This window comes from Augochlora pura, chromosome 7 (assembly GCF_028453695.1).
Source record: "Augochlora pura isolate Apur16 chromosome 7, APUR_v2.2.1, whole genome shotgun sequence".
In the NCBI taxonomy this organism is placed as follows: Eukaryota; Metazoa; Arthropoda; class Insecta; order Hymenoptera; family Halictidae; genus Augochlora; species Augochlora pura.
In genome coordinates, this window is record NC_135778.1 from 31,774,739 (window position 1) to 31,794,093 (window position 19,355).

Sequence of the window (19,355 nt, forward strand, 5' to 3'; positions counted from 1 at the left end):
TACACACACAGCCCCGCCGTTTCGTGCGAAGTAAAAGGGCGGGAAACCATTTAAAATTCGACGATCCCTTATCGACAGCCCTAATATTGTCGGACAGGATGGTAACGAGCTAAAGAGGAACAGTATTTCTCCCCGGAAAGGGGGTGTCCAGAGGCTAGCGACGAAAGCCAGGATCACTGAAACCCTATAAATCAAAGTCTGTCGAGGGTTCCAGTGTTTGCCTGGAATGCTGAAACGCGGCATTCCGCCGTGGAAAAGTCTGCAGTGCACCACTGGCACCGGAACCATTCTGTTTTTTCGTTTTCCCCCCCTCCCCCCCCTCTCTCTCTCTCACTCACTCACTCACTCACTCACTCACTCACTCACTCACTCACTCACTGTTTCCTCCTTCCAATTCCTCGCTGTTCTTCTTCGTCGTCTTCTTCTTTGTCCGTTTTCACAGAAGCAAACTCCTAAGTGACCGTGATATCGATTAACCGGCTCGGTTTTGCACTCAATTAATCCACTAGCTCTGGGGTTTTTTTAATTGCTGTTTGCGCGGCGGTGCTGTCAATCGTGCGCGAACTAAAGGATATTGATCCCCCTTTTTTTTCGAGGTATTTACAATGGACAAGTGTGCGCACGTTCTGCTCTCTTTTTCCGCGAACGACACCGTCGAACACAACGAACAGCGCACGATGCGACACTTAACACGGTTCTGATAAGAGAACGATTGCTTTTCTGACCCCGCTCTGTGTTGTCCTCGGTTCAGCAATACAAACATTTTCATACGGTCTTTTATTTTCTCTTTTTACGATACCATTTCGTAAAACTAATTCAGCGATGCTTCGATGAGAAGTCGATTTTCTCACGTTGGTGATCAATGAAATTGTTTGTCGTTCGTTGAATACTAATCGATTTTAACACCTTGAACTACGATTCATTTCACGTTGTGTTGATTAGCCCTTGTTCGCGCTTAATACTTTCGCTAATAGGACCAAACAATTTTTGTTTCTCGTATTGTCTTTATTTACACTTTGGTAATAGAAGAATTCAATTTAACTTCGATTTAGAAGAAATTAATAATACTCATATTTAGCCGATTTTTCGTAAAACCTTTGTCACGAGTCTGACTTGTATTGTGGGAGGGGTTGAACAATAAAGGCTTTAATAGCAACTTCGACCACCTTGCTAATAGTAACCATAAGTATCTAACTGAGACATATAATAAGTATCTGGAAAAAATACTATGTTCTACAATCAACAGCTGTTTATCGATACCATTCCACCATCTTGGAATAGAAGGACGGTTTGATGAGAACGTCTGCGTACACTTTTCGAGCAAGCAAGACTTTTAGCGAATTTACTTTTATCTTGAATTTAGCAACAGCATGAGAACAAGTTCTATATTTGTCAATTGCTTGTCGACAATTTAATTATTGTTACGCAGAATTGATAACAGTTTGCTCTATCTTGAAACGAAACGGTGATTTAAGGAGATTTTTTTAGGGAAATCGTCCAATAAGCAAGACTTTTAGCGACCAACAAACATTATCCGCCATTTTTAATTAAGCACCACGATTGCAAACATGTTCTACGATCAACAATTACTTGCCATTGCTTCATATATTGACACACATAATTAACACGTTCGCTACTAGCGTCGGCTAGCGTTTGTCTTATAGACAAAAATGAACAATTTCGGAAGAGTAGATATGATTATTCGAGCGTCGCGGTTTCTCTTCCCAAATTGTCCATTTTTGTTTCCAGTCTGAGAAGCAATTTGAGCAAAATTTATTGTATTTCCTCTTCTCAAATTGTTTATTTTCGTTTTCAAGCTAAAGGGAAATTGGGGAATTGTTGATTTTTGTTAACAAGCCGAGGGACAAGTTCAGAGAATTTACTGTATACGGCCAGAGGAGGGGGGGGGGGGGGGGGGGGGGGATGAAACTCTTTAATTCAGAGCACACAGTGCGCCGGTCGCCGCAATTAGGCCTCCATTGGACGGAAGCGCGGCCGAGAATCGACCGTCGAGCGGCTCGCGGTTCGTCGCGCCGTTTTGAGAACCGCTGCGCCGAACCCACAGTCCTTTGAACAGCATTAGCGTAAGCTCCCCCGGTCGTTGGTGTTTGTTCGCGCGACATTTCGATGATACGGAATGCCTGGCGTTTCGCAGAAATTGAGGATAACGCCGGTGGAAATTGGTAATTGAGCACCGCTGGCCTTGATTATGGATGCACGCGCTCGCTCGCTCGCTTCGGCTCTCCCGTATGCATCGGCAGATAGAAAACGAGCGGATTCCGCCTTATCGTTTGTTTAGCTTTCGCCTCGGCGAACAATGTTTAGCTCGTTTACCTTATCCGGTCGTCCTCCTCGGTCTCGTAAATCACCGGTTCTCGTTATTTATAGAATGGCATTTATTAATAGCATCGAAAAACGTTCCCGCAGCCCGAAACCGCGACACACGTTTTGCCGCACGGTTTTTCGCGTAGTCTTAATCATAGCGTGGATGGATATCACTGTGTTTTGTGTAATTCGGGGTTAGCCGGTTATCGATAGAGAATAGAGCATTCCACCGTGAGATATAGTTGCCTCGAACGTTTCTTATCGCCTAATGTCGTCAGTAGCTCTTGCGTCTGCCGCTTGCGTTATCCACCGAATTATGTCTTAACTGATGGAGCAATTATCAGTTTGGTTATACTTATTGGGTAATGTACTATGCGCTAACAGGGTGATATTGGGGCTACTTACAATTATTAGGTTGAGTCATAAATAACTTCCGTTTATTTACTAGAGATTTACTTCGTTTTCCTTTTCTTATTTTATTCTATTTTATTTTTATTGAACATTTGTCTATTTGACGAAAGTAAAACTCATTTGTAGCAAAGACTCATAGTGAATACATATTAGGGGCGCGTGGTTCGGGTACTTCAACTTTAAGACGTTTCGACTTCGGGTACTACAAACTTAGTATATTGTTATACAGAAATAAATACACACGAGTGGTGTACCTAAACTAGGAACCGAGTAGGTTGATGTATTTAACTGCCAGATACATACATTTATTTGTAGACACTTTCCATGCGTTAACGCAGTGTTAAGTACCTCAATTGAGTACTGGGTAAAGATGTGTATATTCAGGTGCTTGATATATTCATGTATCTTTATACATATAGCGATTTGTTTTAGGTACTTGGTATAATATGATTACTTAAGTATCTGATAGACGTGTCTAATTCTAGGTACCTGAAATATGCACTTATCTTCGGGTACCTCGTCTTGGAATTAATATAGATACGCACACTTAAATGCTTGATACGTGTATCCATCTCTTGATGCTTGATACATAGATGTCTACTTCAGGTACCCAGTATATGTAACAGGTTAAGTTACATATTCGAGCATTTGACAGATGCATGCAGTTTCAGATATTTGACAGATACGATTAGTTTCAGGTATCTAACTTATATATGTATTTTTAGATACCTCATTTGGGTACTTGACAAAGATGTGTATATTTAGATGCTTGATACAGTCATCTATTGTTATACATACAATATAGATGTCACAATTTTCGCGTTCCCGGATTAAAAACCTAAAGAAAAAGAAAAATTGTATATATAAATTGACATCTCTTCCTGAATTTAACATGTTGATAGATAAACACAATAAAAAGATATAGATCATTAATTTATATATACGACCTTCTTTTTTCTATAATTATTTAATCAGAGGGTAAGAAAATTGTGGAATCTATCCTAGCGGCCTGTTTAAGTATCTGGGATATCGTAGGTATGTGGATATAACCCCATAGAGCCTCAAAAATGCTGAGTAATATAGGATCGGGTATAGTAATTGTTCTTCTCTAATTGGTTGACGATTTACTGCTCAGACTGGATGATCCTATTGTGGATTAGATGCGCATTAAAATGGTGGGAACAAAAATACTTTGCAAAAGATAGCCGAGCGGGGTATTAAATTGAGGAATTATTGTATTTGAAGTACGCTCTTGGTTTCAGGTACTTTCTTTTTGTATTTAGCGGACTAATTGCTTCCAAGGCCCGGGAAATTCCGATGGCCATTACCTCAAACGTTATTGTTACCTGGGCCTGTTGCAAGCTAGCTTATGACGGACCCTATGACGTATCCGGCGGTCAGATTCGCCTAGTCCGATATCGTCCTACCAACGAGCGTCCTTGGTTCGTGACGAGTCCGACTGTTTGTTGATAATCGACGATCATAAAAGCGACCCGCGATGCTTGAATAATCGTGTCCGCTCTTCCCAAATAGTCAATATTTCGTTTCAAAGTAGACGAACAATGCGAGAGATATTACCGTACCTCCATTAAGGCAACCATTGCAGGAGCCTATCGCGGTGGTTCAGGATGCTCGACCCGTAACGAGCCTAATCCAGGGTGGCGGTTGCGAAAGTTTAAAATTCGCGGATCGTCGGCCGTTCGCCTTTGTTTCCTAATAATAGAAACTCGGTTAGAGGCACGTGCACGCGCGGGATCTCCCGCGCAATGAAGAAACAGGAACGTGTGAAACGAATGAACCAATCAAACCGGGCAAATAAAGCCGCCGAAACTCTCGGTAGACCCCGGCGCGCGATATCCACTCGATACAAGCCGGGGCTTCGCGTTCCAATAAGCACGGAAAAGCGAAGCCAGGCGAGGATTCTGCGCAACGCGCCGCGGCCGGATGAAAAAGCCGACGGGAGCGGATGGCCTCCGCAGAATCGAATACCAGTATCGCGCAGGTGATACCAAGCTACCAGGCAACACACGCTCACCACGATATGTAGAAGCCGAGCCGCGCCGGCGAGCATCGCGATTTGACCAGGCCGCTGCTAGCGAGACCTCTCCTACTGCATCATCGAGCGTACGAACGTTGACAGCGGTTCTCAACCGCGGCCCGTCGAACGCCTCGTAGTACCCTCAATAGTTTTCTAGCTTTTGAATAATAATAATAATATGAATAACAATATAAGTAGTTAAAAATAAATCGAAATAAATAGTAATAAATAACTAGTAATAATACTGATAATAATAAATAACATCGATTACTATCGATAGATAGTAAAACAAGCAATTAACAGTTTTCGACAGCGAAAATTCATACCACCTCTTCTATTCGACATCCGTACCTGCGATAGAAATACTTTCCTCCGCCGACGGCATTTGCCCTTTAGCTACAAACACGACACTGATGTGGTGCCAACATCGTTTACCCGGCACCAGGATGGGGTGGTACAAACGTTAGACATAATGTTGATTCTCATTTGTTGGCTGCTGAAATATTAGATCTCTTGAAACAGATAATACGTATTATAATGGTGAATTTTTCTGACGACTGATTTTGTTATGACAATTGCTACTGTAACTTATTTGAGTCGATTTTACACGGTGACAGAGTTTGCGGAAATGATATATCCATCACAGTATTCTACAAAAATATAGTTGTGTGAATAATAATAGACTCAAACTAACTTTTGGTAATATACAAAGATTGCTATTTTTGGGGTATTGTTTATATATCAGCAAAAGGGTAAAAGTTACTTTTACAATTATTCGCAGCATTCTTAACCAAGACATCCTGTATATTAAGAAGAAAATATATAATATTTCTATATTATAGATAGTAACAGGCATCATATTTATATATTTCTGTATTAGAAATAATAACAAATATCACATTTGTATATTTCTACATTAGAAATAATAATAATTGACAGATTTGTATATTTTTACATTAGAAACAATAACAAATATAAATATACAAATACAATGTTTTGTCGAGTTGTCGTTTATATGCTAGTAGCAATGTAAAAGTTGCTTTAAGTCTATAATCATGCACACCATTGTATATGAACTGTATTTACAATGCAGCAGGAATAGGAAAACTAATCGATAATATTCTATATATAGCAATTTCCTCTAATTAATTCGTCAACGAAATCTTTTCTTATCCATTTTAATGTCCGAATCAATATCTGAAAGCATTCCCCATCAACGTGTCCTGTAATTCGAACGACACAGAAATGCGGTATTGAACGAAACCTTTAAGATTTCTGTTCACGATATGTTTCAGGAGGACGTGGCATATGGGTTCACCGAAGTGGTGGCTCTAAGGGGGTCCTACAGGAAAGCATGAGGGAGAGAACACCCTCTGCGGACGACACCCCGAAGAGGGCACCACCGGCACCACCCAGAGGTGAGTTTCATTCTACGTGACTCATGTCACTTGCTCCGCAACATATTATACTTGAACTCCAACCACCCTTGTGATTCACTTTTATGGAGATGAAAAAATATACTTCCAATTCCAGCGCGACTTGTGTAGTCCGCGTACGCCTTTTGTCACATCATAGGAGTAGTCGTGTGCTTTGATTATAAAACAACATCGACAGTTTTAATTATCGAGGCGAGAGTTAACACGTCAAACAGTTAATAAATATCAACTATTAGACCCACAGTAGAAATGTCGTCGCGATAATTAATATTCGAAGTTCCGTACTCGGTCCAAATCGAGAGGCGGACCGTTGTGACAAAAATATAACCGAGTATGCTTAGGATTATTTATAATTGTAATTGGCAATTTATCCAATATATTCTCTTTAACATAAATCTTCTAGTCGCGTTAGTTTTATTGTAGACGTTAATGAAACAGTTGCGAATTTGAATTAATTGTCACAAATTAAATAATCAAGTACCAATATTTAATATTCTGGGTCTTACTACATTTTATATATACAACATTGAATTTTGAGACTCAAGCAACAATATAAACAAATCCGACGATGTTAAAAAAATATTTTCAAACGTGATACAGCAATTTTTGATGCTCCCTCAGAGTCGTCGCTCGAGTGCAAAGTGTTAAAAGATGAATCTCGATGAAATTGCAGTAACGAGTTTCCGATTTGATGTGTGCCCAGTGTTTACGAAGCGGTCTCACGAGGACAACTCGGTCGGATGGCACCTAAATCTATCGAAATCTGTTGAAACGGACGCGTTCGAGCATCGAGTTGGAGTTCAGTCTAATAATAAACGATGCGCGGCGTCGGTAGTACGCGGGCGAGACATGGTGTCCGACGACGTCGCTCTAGGCGTCTAATTGTCAGCCACTGCCGCCGCGTTGCGTTTGCCCGATTACTTTCGAAACGCCTAGTTTGTCCGCATAACAGCCGGGTTCGTGAATGATGCGTTATGTAATCGGCGGTGCGCAGCCGAGCGCAGGTTGCACCGCGGCGTCGAGCGACGGCGGCTGAAGCGAGAGCGCGAGCGAGCGCGGGCGTTTGTGTGTATTCACGGATGCGTGCGGGTGTCGCACGCACCGGAGAACTAGTAACGATAAGCCGGCGATATTAAGGCGAGATAACGCTCGCGAGACAGGTTCCACGTACACGCTATATGTGCCAGTGAAACGGCCTGGCGATCGCTCGCCGGGGCCTTGAAAACCGCCGCTAAATAATCACGTTCGCGCTACCTGGGCTTTTCTTTAAATTACCGTTGTTGCTCGACGAATGCCCATGGAATTTTAAATGCTCGTCTGCCCGCCTGCCGTATCGGCTTATTCCGCGACGATGAATTCCATTTGCTCTTGTTTTCGATTTTATTTCGCGGTTTTAATTTCCGGTGGTACCTCGATACACGATCTTCGGTGTCACTTTGCATACAGTTGAAATTGTATTTCATCCGATTCGCAGTGGTGCCTCGGTACATGATTGCTAGGTATCGCTTTACACCCGGTTCATCGGTACACGATCACCACGATAACTTTCCATCCATTCGAATTATCTTTAGTCTAATTTACAGTAGTGCCTCGATGGATGTCCTCGATGGTCATTTGAAATCCATCCTTTTCTAAGGACTTTTGGATTCCATAGGTTTTGCGTTTAGAAAATTGCGTACTACTGTGATCTACAGTGTGTCTCGATAGATGACCTTGATCGCCAATTCAGCTCTATTCTTTTCTAAGAAGTTTTAGTTTCACAGGTTTCACGTTCGGATTATTCCATTCTACTGTAATCTATACAGTTTAGTAGTTTCTGGATAGATGTCCCTTGATGGTCATTTCATATCCATCCTATTCTGACGAGCTTTCGTTTCATGGATTTCGGTTTTTATAAAATTGCGTTCCACCGTGATCCTAGTACAGTAGTGCTTCAATAAATGTTCTAGCGTGAAATTTCAAACGTGTTTACTGCGCGATATGTTCCTGTAAGGTCAGGATCATTGTGGGAAGATAAGCGAGACACGCTTTGAACTTTCGACTCTTATCGCGTCGCCGATTGGTCGTGTTGCATCCAGTTACAGCGATCACAGTCATTCCTCCTGCACTCTCCCTTTTCTCTGTGGGAGACGCATATGGCTTGTTCCCGCTCCTCTTTTTCAATCGACAGCACCACGCACCGCCCGGCGTACACATTTGCCAATCGACCCTTTCTACCGAACCAAAATTCATCCCGCATTCATAATTCACAAAATTCATAAAAGATACCTGAAACAGTTTGAAAAATAGAAAATTCTGACTTCATTTACCGCGTGGAGAAATATTATATGTATAATCAGGAAATTGAGGATTTTATGCATTTATATGCATAAATTTATGCATATAAATTATTTATGCAGTGAAAACGAGCAGGTTTAATACAAACTTATAGACTTGAAAATAATTCAAGTACACCGTCACGTTATTCTTTATAGGATACATGGCCCAGTTACCGCACCTGTCGCAATTTTTATGCCCTGAATGAAAACGTATTGAGAAATATGTTCTATATACAGGGTGACCCATTTAAATGAATCTAGACAAATATCTTTGAAATTGACACATAATTTGCTATTCATAAGATTTCTTCAAGTAAATGCGTCGAAGCTATAGGAAGGTTCAACTTTATTTCTTTTTAATCAAATTACATGTTTTTTTGTTATACTAGTTGATCCGGTTCGTCATTTTTCTTATAAAAGTGCTGTGGTATTTTTCCGAATTATTGGTTTAGAAGATATTTGAATTTAATCGATTTAACCCTTTCGTTACGGGTGCCGGATATATTCGGCATTCACGAGACGATCTGTGTGTACGGGTGCCGTATATATTCGGCATCCAAATGATATGTATGCAAGTGCCATCCGTAGGCAAAATACAAAAATAATTTTGTATTTTAATATTGTGTAGGTTTTTTCATATTAAAAATGTAAATATACTTGTTACATTAGAGCAATGATTGTTTTATTCAGCACAGTTGTTATTTAAAACTAAGAAAAACGTATGTACAGAAATCACACGCACTGTGCATTTCTGGCGTGAACTTTCGTTCAGAGACAGTACTTCGGCGGACGACACTGCCGTAGTGAAAGGGTTAAATGGGTAACCCTGTATAATATATAAGATTCAGCAGAAACTGAGATATTTACCCTGTATTGACATAATTAAACGAACACGTAAATTTTTATCTGACTTCCGTTCCCTACGGTTAATATCGAAACGGCTTATTTATATGTAAAGGTCCGTGGTCTAATCGCCAGCATCTCCGAAAAAATCCGCAATCACGCGGACGATTGGATTTCAACCGAACGATGAACGCGCGAAACATTGGAGCGCGTGTACCGTCGAATAAATTCGCGACGAGCGAAACTCCGAAATGTTTGAGGACGCGGATAAAGCTGTAATCGGATCAAGGCGTTACCCGGGCGCGTTTGTTCGCGCGCGGGTTTGAGAACCCCTGCGAAAGCTGATTTTCTCGCTTCGCGATTGCATTCCCGGCGGGTATGTCCCTTTCGTTCGCACGTACGACATGCATAACGGTGTCTGCATGCGATGGCCGACCGGAGCCCCTGCAGGGTTTCCTTTTTGTCCCGACGGCGGACGGGAGGTGTTGCACGCGCGAAACCGGACCACGCGTTGCAATTAAAAGTTTGCGGATCCACCGAAATCCACTGCCGTACACGCTCCACCGAGAAAATACGAAAATTCGGAGATATTTGGTTTTTCAGATTCGCCGTGATTTTCGGATTTAGGGACGCTATTCGCGGACGTGCTCTTCCCGATTTTCTTTCCCGTCGAACGGAGATGGATTTCGGATCATGGTTGTTTTGCATTTCATTTCTTGTTGTTCGCTTTTGAGTGCAGCATTTTTCTTCTTCGCGAAAAGTAGGGTAAGAGTTCCAGTTACCGACGCATTAAGTATAATTTTTCGTTCGTCTATACGTTTTCAGTTAATATTGTAAGAGTTCATTCTTTCTTGCATATTATGCTGTTCGAAGGCTTACATTTGATCTGGAATTAACGGGGAATAAAAATAATGTAGATGTCCCAATTACTGAGAAGCTACTTGTACAGGTTATCGCGACCCAAATAGCAGTAAGACCCAAATATTTCCAATTTGCTTTCCATGAATTTTTTAATATATTTATATTAAATTCATCGTCTGATAAAACCTATTCAACTTAAGTTAGAGTGTACATATTGTATTAAGCTCGAGATATGATCAGAGGTCTGTAAATTTGTAAGTGAGGTATATTATACCCTCTTTATCAAATCTAATGATTTTTATGACATAAAAACATTGCTTCAAAGGACTGGAAGCTAATTATAGACTATAGTCGTTTTCATAAATTTGATTATTCACGGCAAATACACAACTAAATTTAATTAAGCACATAGAACTTATGATAAACTAATACAATTCTTAAATCATTTTATTTCATTCATTCTCGCAAGACGGTGGCTGACTCAGAGGACTTAAATGGTTCGACTAATTAGAAAAATCTTCGCTAATTTTATAAAAGAAATTGCTATTATATTTGAAACAATAAAGAGGCTAACAAGTCTGCAAGAAATATCTTCATTAATATCTTTTGAAAAATTGCTGAATAATGTTTAGAACTGTTACAAACATCGTAAATAGTACAATTATCAAATATTACGTTAAAACTTCGTTGTTTACAATTCTTTGTCGTTCATTCATTGCAATTATCGTTGATATGAATAAAAGTGACGGCATTCCGGACAACCTCTGGAACTGGGACCCTTTTATCCTATAGTATTCTTTTTCTAGATGAATGTAGCGATAAAAGTAGAATCGACTCATTTCTCTTTAAAACCTAACCTCACTACTAACCTCTTTATGTCCGAATGCTATTAAGTTCAGGGAGCCATTTCAATTCCAACGTATCAGCAGTATCACTCCAGCCATGTTGGAATGAAAATGTCTTCCGGACGCGTCATTCATATTCCTCCTCATGGCCGTCATTATTTGTTCGATCGTCGACAGTGGCTCGACGACGTCGTTCCTCGCTTCCTTTTCGGCCCGGCTATTCAACGCCGGAAGATCTTTCGCTCATTTCCTCGGTCGCACCAGCGACGTTTCACAAAAGGTCCAAGCCTATTCCCGAGAAGCGTGGAACATTGTAATTTTCCCTCGTTCGCGCTGGTCATACGTCTCTCGTTCTAAGCAACCGAATAAAACGTACAGCGCCGTTCCGTTTCGCCGTAAAACGCTGTTGGGTATTCCGACGTGTACACGCAGTAAAGGGTTTTTAGTGTCCTCGACTCTTGTTGCGTGACAGTCGTTCTTCGGAATTTTTCGCTTTCGAAGAGAAACTTTCAGAACCGGTGGCACACGTAAATACCCGGCACGATGCTCTTCTATCACGACTGAACACCCCTAGTGGTCCCGTTCGAAACTAATTTTGACACCAAAAGTATTTAACGCTGGTTCGTTTGCCTCGCAGAAATGGCCAGGCCGTACTATTTTCTGAGCTAGTAGTTTTACAAGAAAGAAGATAAACATAAAAATTGAAACCGTAACTTTATCACACATATCTAGCAGCCGTGTCAAATCTTCTACGATAATACCTAACCAATTAGTTACGAGCAGACCTGAACAAATTTTACTTGAAATCAGAACGACGATTGGAAATAATTATTTTCGCGCTGTTACTTCCAATGCTGTTATTCGATAATGAAAATAATATCGATCTGTTTGAGATAATAGCAACGTCGTAATTAATTATTCGTCATATTTTAATTTCAAATATGTCGAGAGAAATAATCTTCAAAACAATAGTGAATGGAAGGATTTCATTTCAAATTATGTTACTTCGAACGTGCTGGCAGACATATAAATAATCATAAAGTGAAATAACATGTTATTGGAAATAATATTTCAAACGTCATTTTAAATGTGCCCAGACCGTTCGTAAATCTACAAATTCTATATTTAATTCCGCACGTTGTCAAAGGAAAAGCCTCCTAGTCGATATTAGTCACGCAGCGAAGTACATAACCTTAAAGTATTCGCGATAATCCATAGCCTAGCCCATCAGTAACCTATAACTTTAAAAATCGATTCCTGGCTCTGAATATTTCGCGTATTTTGCTCTATAGTTGGTCGGAGCTGTACAGTTATCATCGCAAAGAGGATATTACACATTTTATAATCAACAGACCCGTTGATCGGTCAGAATAAAACTGATGTGTCCATGTTTGGCCATAAACATGGCGCCTGGTACAATTTCACCGTGCCCCAGTAATTCGCGACAGCGATGGGAAAGTGGACGGACAACGATCGGAATTAGTTTGACGTCCATTAACGCGAATCATTATTCCGGCTAGGATTAATTAAGTTTAGCCTCGATGTATACGGGTCTAGGACATTCGACGCGTGTGTTCAACACGTAAGCGTTCAAGGCCCGATGCTGTGCATAATTGAAAAGTTAGAAACTCCTGGTAAGCAATTACCCGGACGACTTCCGGGTAGCCCCGTGAAATTCGTTTCGAATTCTGGTTAACATCGAGAGGAGGCAGCTCCGGAGACCGAAGGTCTCCCGGTGAATTTTCCATACATTTCTCACTGCGTACCGAGTGTGAAACTAGACCACCAATTAACAGATCTTTAATACGTTATAGTATAGCCGATGCTGTGATGGACGAATTTGGCTAAACCAAGTTCTTACCTTAATTTTCTAGTTATTTTTATCTACTCGTTTCTAGCTATATTCAATGAGAAATTAAGCTACTGATTGACTATTAATTAAGCTACTAAAATTGAACATTTTCTAACAGTATTAAAATGTTAACGTAAAAGTCAACTTGAAACAGAAGTTCGGAAGTTAAGTTCTTACTAAATTACTTATATTTGTAAAAGATTACAGTTACATTCGAACTCTGTTCACTATATTAATTTTGTAGATGTCATTTTTTCTGCATACTATTTACAGCATAGATATTTGAGATTAAGCCAATATGTGCGCGCGCGCGCGTGTGTGTGTGTGTGTATAATCTACTAACTTTTTAAACATGAAACATAGTCTCTTGCCACCGAAAGGAATCAAACATTCTAGATTACTTCAAACGAACACCGTTTTATGCAGATATATTGTATTTCCCGACTTGACAACAGTTCGAAAAGATAACCTAGAAATGATGTTCGAACCGCGCCAATCGTTTAGTAACAAAGTAATTCTTTGCCGTTTAATTCGGGTAAAGCTCTAGATTCTCCAAAGCAATTTTGTAATGCTGGTAGATTGGACGTTCCACCCGGTCGGAGTCCCCGGGGAAGCGTTCCGGTTGTTTGAGGTTATGTCGATCGTTCTAACGATGAAAATTGTCCGTTCCACGAAAGACTCTTTACGTTTCCGTTCAACGGTGGACGGAGGGTAGCGGGTCGGTTCAGCGGAACGTGTCATCGAATTAATAAAGATGATCATGCTAATCGTTAGAACGCGGAGAGTCTGAAGGATGCGACCGAGTGTATCGTTTCAGGCGGCGGTTGCAGCCGGTGCGGAGTCGTGTAATTAAACGGGGAGGTTCAACGAACCCGCCGCCGTTTGCTGAATCCGCAGAGCAGCGGTTCGTTCGTTTTCACGTCGTTTTTCACCTCGGCTGTGATTCTAAGCCGCCTCGCGGAACTACCGCGACTAAATTATGACCGATACGATCGTTCCGACGCCAGCCAGGCAGCCGCCGAATCAGAGGCTTCTCTAACTTTCTTTCAATATATTGTCCACGGGCCGTGCTTTCAATCCAGCCACTAGAGAGATACCCATTATCCTGCCAGCAGAAAGGAACCGCGATCCAAGAATATTTCTGCTGGGACACCTCCGACTATTCTCTGTTACTTCTGTTTGGAGTGTTTCTCCATGCTGCGTTTTCCATTCTCATTGCAATTTTGGCGACTAATTTCAGAACGAGGACAGGACCTGATGACAGAAAGTATATTACATGACTCTACTAAGGATCTTATCTTCCTTAAATATAATGCATTCTCATTGTGCGGACAGGAACTTCCTGAGAGGTGATACCAGAGGTGTTCACACATTAAAATGTTTCCTTCCTATATTAGTCGCAGACATTATTCTCTAAGTAGCACTAATTAATCTACAGGTCTGTATCGAGTTTCCTCGTTTCAGACGCGCATTTTCGCACACAGTGGAACAAAATAGTGTCTATCGAGGCCTTCCTGTGGGTTCAGTAAAGCTGTGCCATCTCTTATCTGTAACAGAAATAAATATTTAGGTGTTAGGGGGGATAGAGTTGTGGAAAATAGATCATAGAAATAGTAAATAGATTATAGATGTCTTTGTCTTCTTATTTAATATAGTATTTGGCAAGTAAACTTTTTTTTTTAAATAATAGTTGCAGAGTAGAGACTTTTCTATCCGAGGGTTCATTTTTAGGTAATTATTCTGTTATGAAACAATTTTTTTAACTAAAAATTTCACTCGAGCTTTGTACTGTAATGTATCTAAATGATACAGTGATTAATAGACTGCAGATTTTATGCATTTATGGCAAAGATAAGTATAGTGGACGGATTAAAACAAATTAGGAACGTCGATGTATTAATTTGAATTTATTAAGATTATTAAGGAGAGAAAGAAACTTTCTCCTATGTGTTGCAATTTGTGCGTAGAATGTTTATTTTGCACGAAGACCTGCAATCTAATGATTACATAATAGAACATTTGGATACCAGAATATTCTAAAAATAAATGTTTTCTACCGTACATAACTATGTAATATCCATATGCAACCAATCATTTCAAAAGTAGTTTATTTGTAAAATTCTATATCATCTTCAAAGATAAAAATGTTTCTAATCTATTTACTATTCCAAAAATTCTTTCTTCTCGCTTGTCCTGATGATAAATACACATCTCTATCGGTTTATGCTTCTGCCTAAGTTCGCTTCCTATTTGTTCAGAAAGGAGGGTATCCGTTATCTACTAGTCCACAGGCTGTACTTATTAGCGGACGTTATCTCCTTTCCAAGTAGATCCGAGGAAGCACGGAAGTAATCGGCGATACGTGGCCCCATGACACTTCCATAGGCCTCGGAACATCTGCCAAAGGTGGCGAGGAGAGCCTCGAACACGAAGGATTAGCCACGGTTCCTTTGCGCTCGCGCTGCGGCACTGTCCTAATGACTCGGATGCAGCGTCCCCGGGGACGAACGAGTACAGTTGAAAGAGTGTCAAGCTCGGTGAAAAAGGGGCTCCCTTCAAACGAGGCTGTTCGGGGTGGCGAAACGTGTATGTGGAACCGTGGAACATTACCTGTCGCCGGGCTTTTCCAAAGGATTTCCCTACCGTGCGATTGGCACGGGGTTGTGGGCGTTATCTGTTTATGGGTTGGAACAGATGTTTCCATCGTACAGGCTTTTAAGATCTTTAAAACTTTAAAAAGGTGATCTTCTAGCTCTTAGAAGAACCGAGATGTTGTTTTGAAACAACTTTTTTAGAGGAACGGAATACAGGTTAAATGAAGTTGTAACGAGGCGAAAGGAAAAGAAGAAGCTGTCGACCATTATTGTAGCTGATTCTATGGGCTTGTAGACCGATCGATAATCGGCTGGACCGCGACCAAAGCTTCGCGAAACATCGAGAACGCGGTAGACACTTTAGTTATCAAATTGTTATTAAAGGCTCGTGGCTAGTAACGAGGTTGTATAAATAGAGGGATCTCTGTTAGATCGGCGCTAAACCTGTGAGAGAGGACGAGGTAAGCCACGGCCGTTCACAGGGAAGAGAGAGGATGGTGATGAAGGCCGGTCGTCCGCTAGAGCAGTCACTAAGACAGTCCGCTAGACAGTCACGAAAGTAGGCCGCCCGCCGAGAGAGGAACAGGGTAGCTTCCTGGCCGCCTGTAGGAATCTGCACAGGTTCTTCTGTTACCACGTCGGTTGTAGAGAACAGCCACGGAGGCTGGCCGCGCCTTCCGGACATATGGATACGATGATAACCTTGCCACCATAGTTTAGTTTTATTGGAAGAAGACGGCTAAGAAAGCCGGCCGCTTGATAGTTTTAGTTGTTTTATTTGATCAAAGTTGCTTTCGTTGCTCGCCATAGATGTTAGCAAGGAAATTGATCGAAGTTAATCCTGTAAATCCCCATTTATCGCTAATCAGAATATATCTCCTTTTGTCCTCAGAAATTCTTATATCCTGTATTCCGAATTTATTTCAACGACCGAGAACACCCATACCCCTTACAAGGTAGAGTAATTTTGGAACTCGTGTTATATTTTTGGGCGTCGGTTATTCGAATTTTAATAATACAGCAGGTAGGGGGGCCAGCATTGGCCCAGAAATATTCGAAGAGGAATGAAGAATATTTTCTTTGATAAAAGAATACATTAAAACAAATTTAAATTATAGTTGAATATTTTCTCTACATAATACCAAAGTATCGGATTTGAAAGTAACTTTAGAATAGTTTTAAAATTGCATATGAACAAACAACGTGATCAGCACTATGGAACTATTGATGATGATTTTATGTCACAGGAATTTGAATTTTATGAACATGTGTTGAACAAAGTTCCCCTTGATTTTATAGTGAAATTAAAAACTTGTATGTTTGAACAGTGCACACAAAGTTAAACGGAATCTTGCGAGGAATCATCGAAACTGTTCCACTACAAAAAAAGGCTTCAGTCTCTCCAAACATCTTAATCTATATGATACCGTTGTAAATAAACATAAGTCCTTCTTATGTGATAGGATATTCAAATCTGATTGTGTTTAGTTATTATCAGTCAGACAAAATCTTCGGAAACACGAATTGATATTATATCAGACAATTTATCTAGATCAAACAATTTTTAGAGATCGCCAATCTTAAGTGCCAGAAAAATAGTCTCACGTTAGTTTAAACGCACCATCCTTTACACCATTAGAAACATTATTAACATTAAGTAGCGATTACCCGCATCCGAATTGGCCATTCCATATACACAAACTCATATCTGTTAACTAAAGAACCATCCCCACTATGTGAAGAATGCAACACCCAAATGACAACGGACCACCTAATCTTAAACTGCCGAAAATACAATTATATGCGCACCAAACACAAACTAAAACCACTGCTCAAGGGTAACATAAACAGCAACAAAATCAAGGACCTATTAAAATTTCTGAGAGATACAGGCTTAATAAACAAAATATAAGGTCTATTCAAATAGAAGGTCGCTAATAGCCTTGCAGCTGATGCGACGTAAAACCACTAAGAAAAAAAAAAAGAAAGCTACTGTGAAGCAAAAATTGGCTTAAAGGCACGATAGTTGGGAAAATTACTCTACCGTAATCTAAGTACTAAAAATAATCTATTTTTTTCACATGAAAAAATTGCGAGCACGAACCTTGCTCCTAATTTCTCGTAAAAAGGTCTGCAATTCTCTCTGTCGAAATCTCCACTGCAAGAACACGGCGAGCCGTCTAGTAGTCTACATCAAAGGAATCTCGGAAATACAGTGTCTCCTAGTGGTGAGATTCAATGTCCAAGCTATTCCAGTTCACCATAAATATTTAGATCGGAGAAGCTCGATTTCCATTCTACACGAATCCCAGCCACACGCGCGGTGCCCTGCTGGGTCTAATGTTACGAATTTCGACAATGGGACAGGCTGTTCTCGATCAATTTCCTCTGGCAAACCTTTATTTGCCCCGGTACTATTTTCACTTTACGCGAGGCCGTGTCCCGGGGTTGAATTACGCCCGGGAGAATCTATAATTGCTACCACGGTGCTAACAGCGTGTCTGGCCGCGGTGAACGATAAGGACCCGGTCGGTCATCGATCATCGTGGACGTTTCATAAATTCCCGGAAACTTCTAGCCGACATAAGGAGAACGGTCCGAGCCAGCCAGCTTCTCCATTAGATACCGTTGAATCCAGTCCGGTTGTAAGTCTGATTAAATGATGCTGCGAACTTCTTAGCCCCCGGGCCCGAAGAAACTCCGCGGGAGAGTGGCCGCGCTTATGAGTCGCGCGATCGATGATGCGCCGCTTCAAGACGCTTCTCTAACCCGGCGCTCGCTTCCTGGCTAGATCTTCTATGAATGATTCCTCCGCGGAACAAAAGAATGCGGGAAACTGGATCGCGAGGAAACTCTCGCTTCTGAAAGGATTCTCTGATTACCATCACGCGCACTCTTTCGTATAATATGGCTGGCTGCTTTGATTGCATTCTAATTGAACGCCGGTGAACACGGCGATGACGATTACGATGACGACGATGACCAAGATAATATCAGCAAACTCTTCTCGGCCGAGAGGACAAAGCGTAAACAACTTTGTCTCATAATTCTGCCCCGTCATCGCTCGGTGGATTGATAAAGCCTGTTATCTCTGACGCTGATGACGATTTTGTTTAATGATCCAGCTGACGCCGATCGCGCCAATAACGATTATCACTTCAACGTCAACGCCGGGCGCTGACTTTGACGATGTTTAACACGTTGAGCACCACGCTGATTTTTAAGGGGGTCCCCGTCAGGCCGCGCGCACCGCGTAGAAGCGCTGGTACTGTAGAGCCAATGTTTCTTCTCGCAGTAGAAGATAAAAAAATAAATAAATAAATAATAAATTAATAATAAATTTTCTGTAATTCCATAAAACAGTGTAAATTTTATAGTTCTCATGTTACACGCTGTCAGCCAGCGCGGTTGGCGCGGCCTAAACGGAAAGTCTAGTGTCAGCCATATATGGCTGACGTGGCGCTCAACGTGTTAAGGATGATTACTTGTATGACATTCAATTATGATCTTCATAACTGCAACGATGGTTAATGACGGTCGAGTCGATGATGTCAACGACGACGGTCATTTTACTGACGACGATAATTATTTTCATGGTTATTGACGATGTTGGTTTTCGTGATTGCTTACGACGATTTTTATTATTGTTGCCGATAATGATGATATTCATAATGATTTGTATCGTTGTTGCTGATAATGGCGACTCATGATTACTGATGACGATGTGTTTTATCATTGTTGTTGATAATTGTGATGTATATGTTTTAGTTTTCACTATTGACGATGCTTATGTGTATCCTTATTGCTGATAATGGTGATATTTACGATTACT

At 40.9% G+C, this 19,355-nt stretch overlaps 1 protein-coding gene across 2 annotated transcripts in view; it reads left to right on the top strand.

Annotated features, from left to right (window-relative positions):
* LOC144473143 (uncharacterized) overlaps positions 1–19,355 on the top strand; it is an 89,933-nt gene that overhangs the window by 26,721 nt on the left and 43,857 nt on the right. For both annotated transcript variants that reach the window (XM_078186762.1, XM_078186763.1), the window contains exon 2: positions 6,070–6,192. In XM_078186762.1, coding sequence (XP_078042888.1) covers positions 6,129–6,192 — 64 coding nt within the window. In that variant the 5' untranslated portion in view covers positions 6,070–6,128. The remainder of the gene's footprint in view (positions 1–6,069; positions 6,193–19,355) is intronic.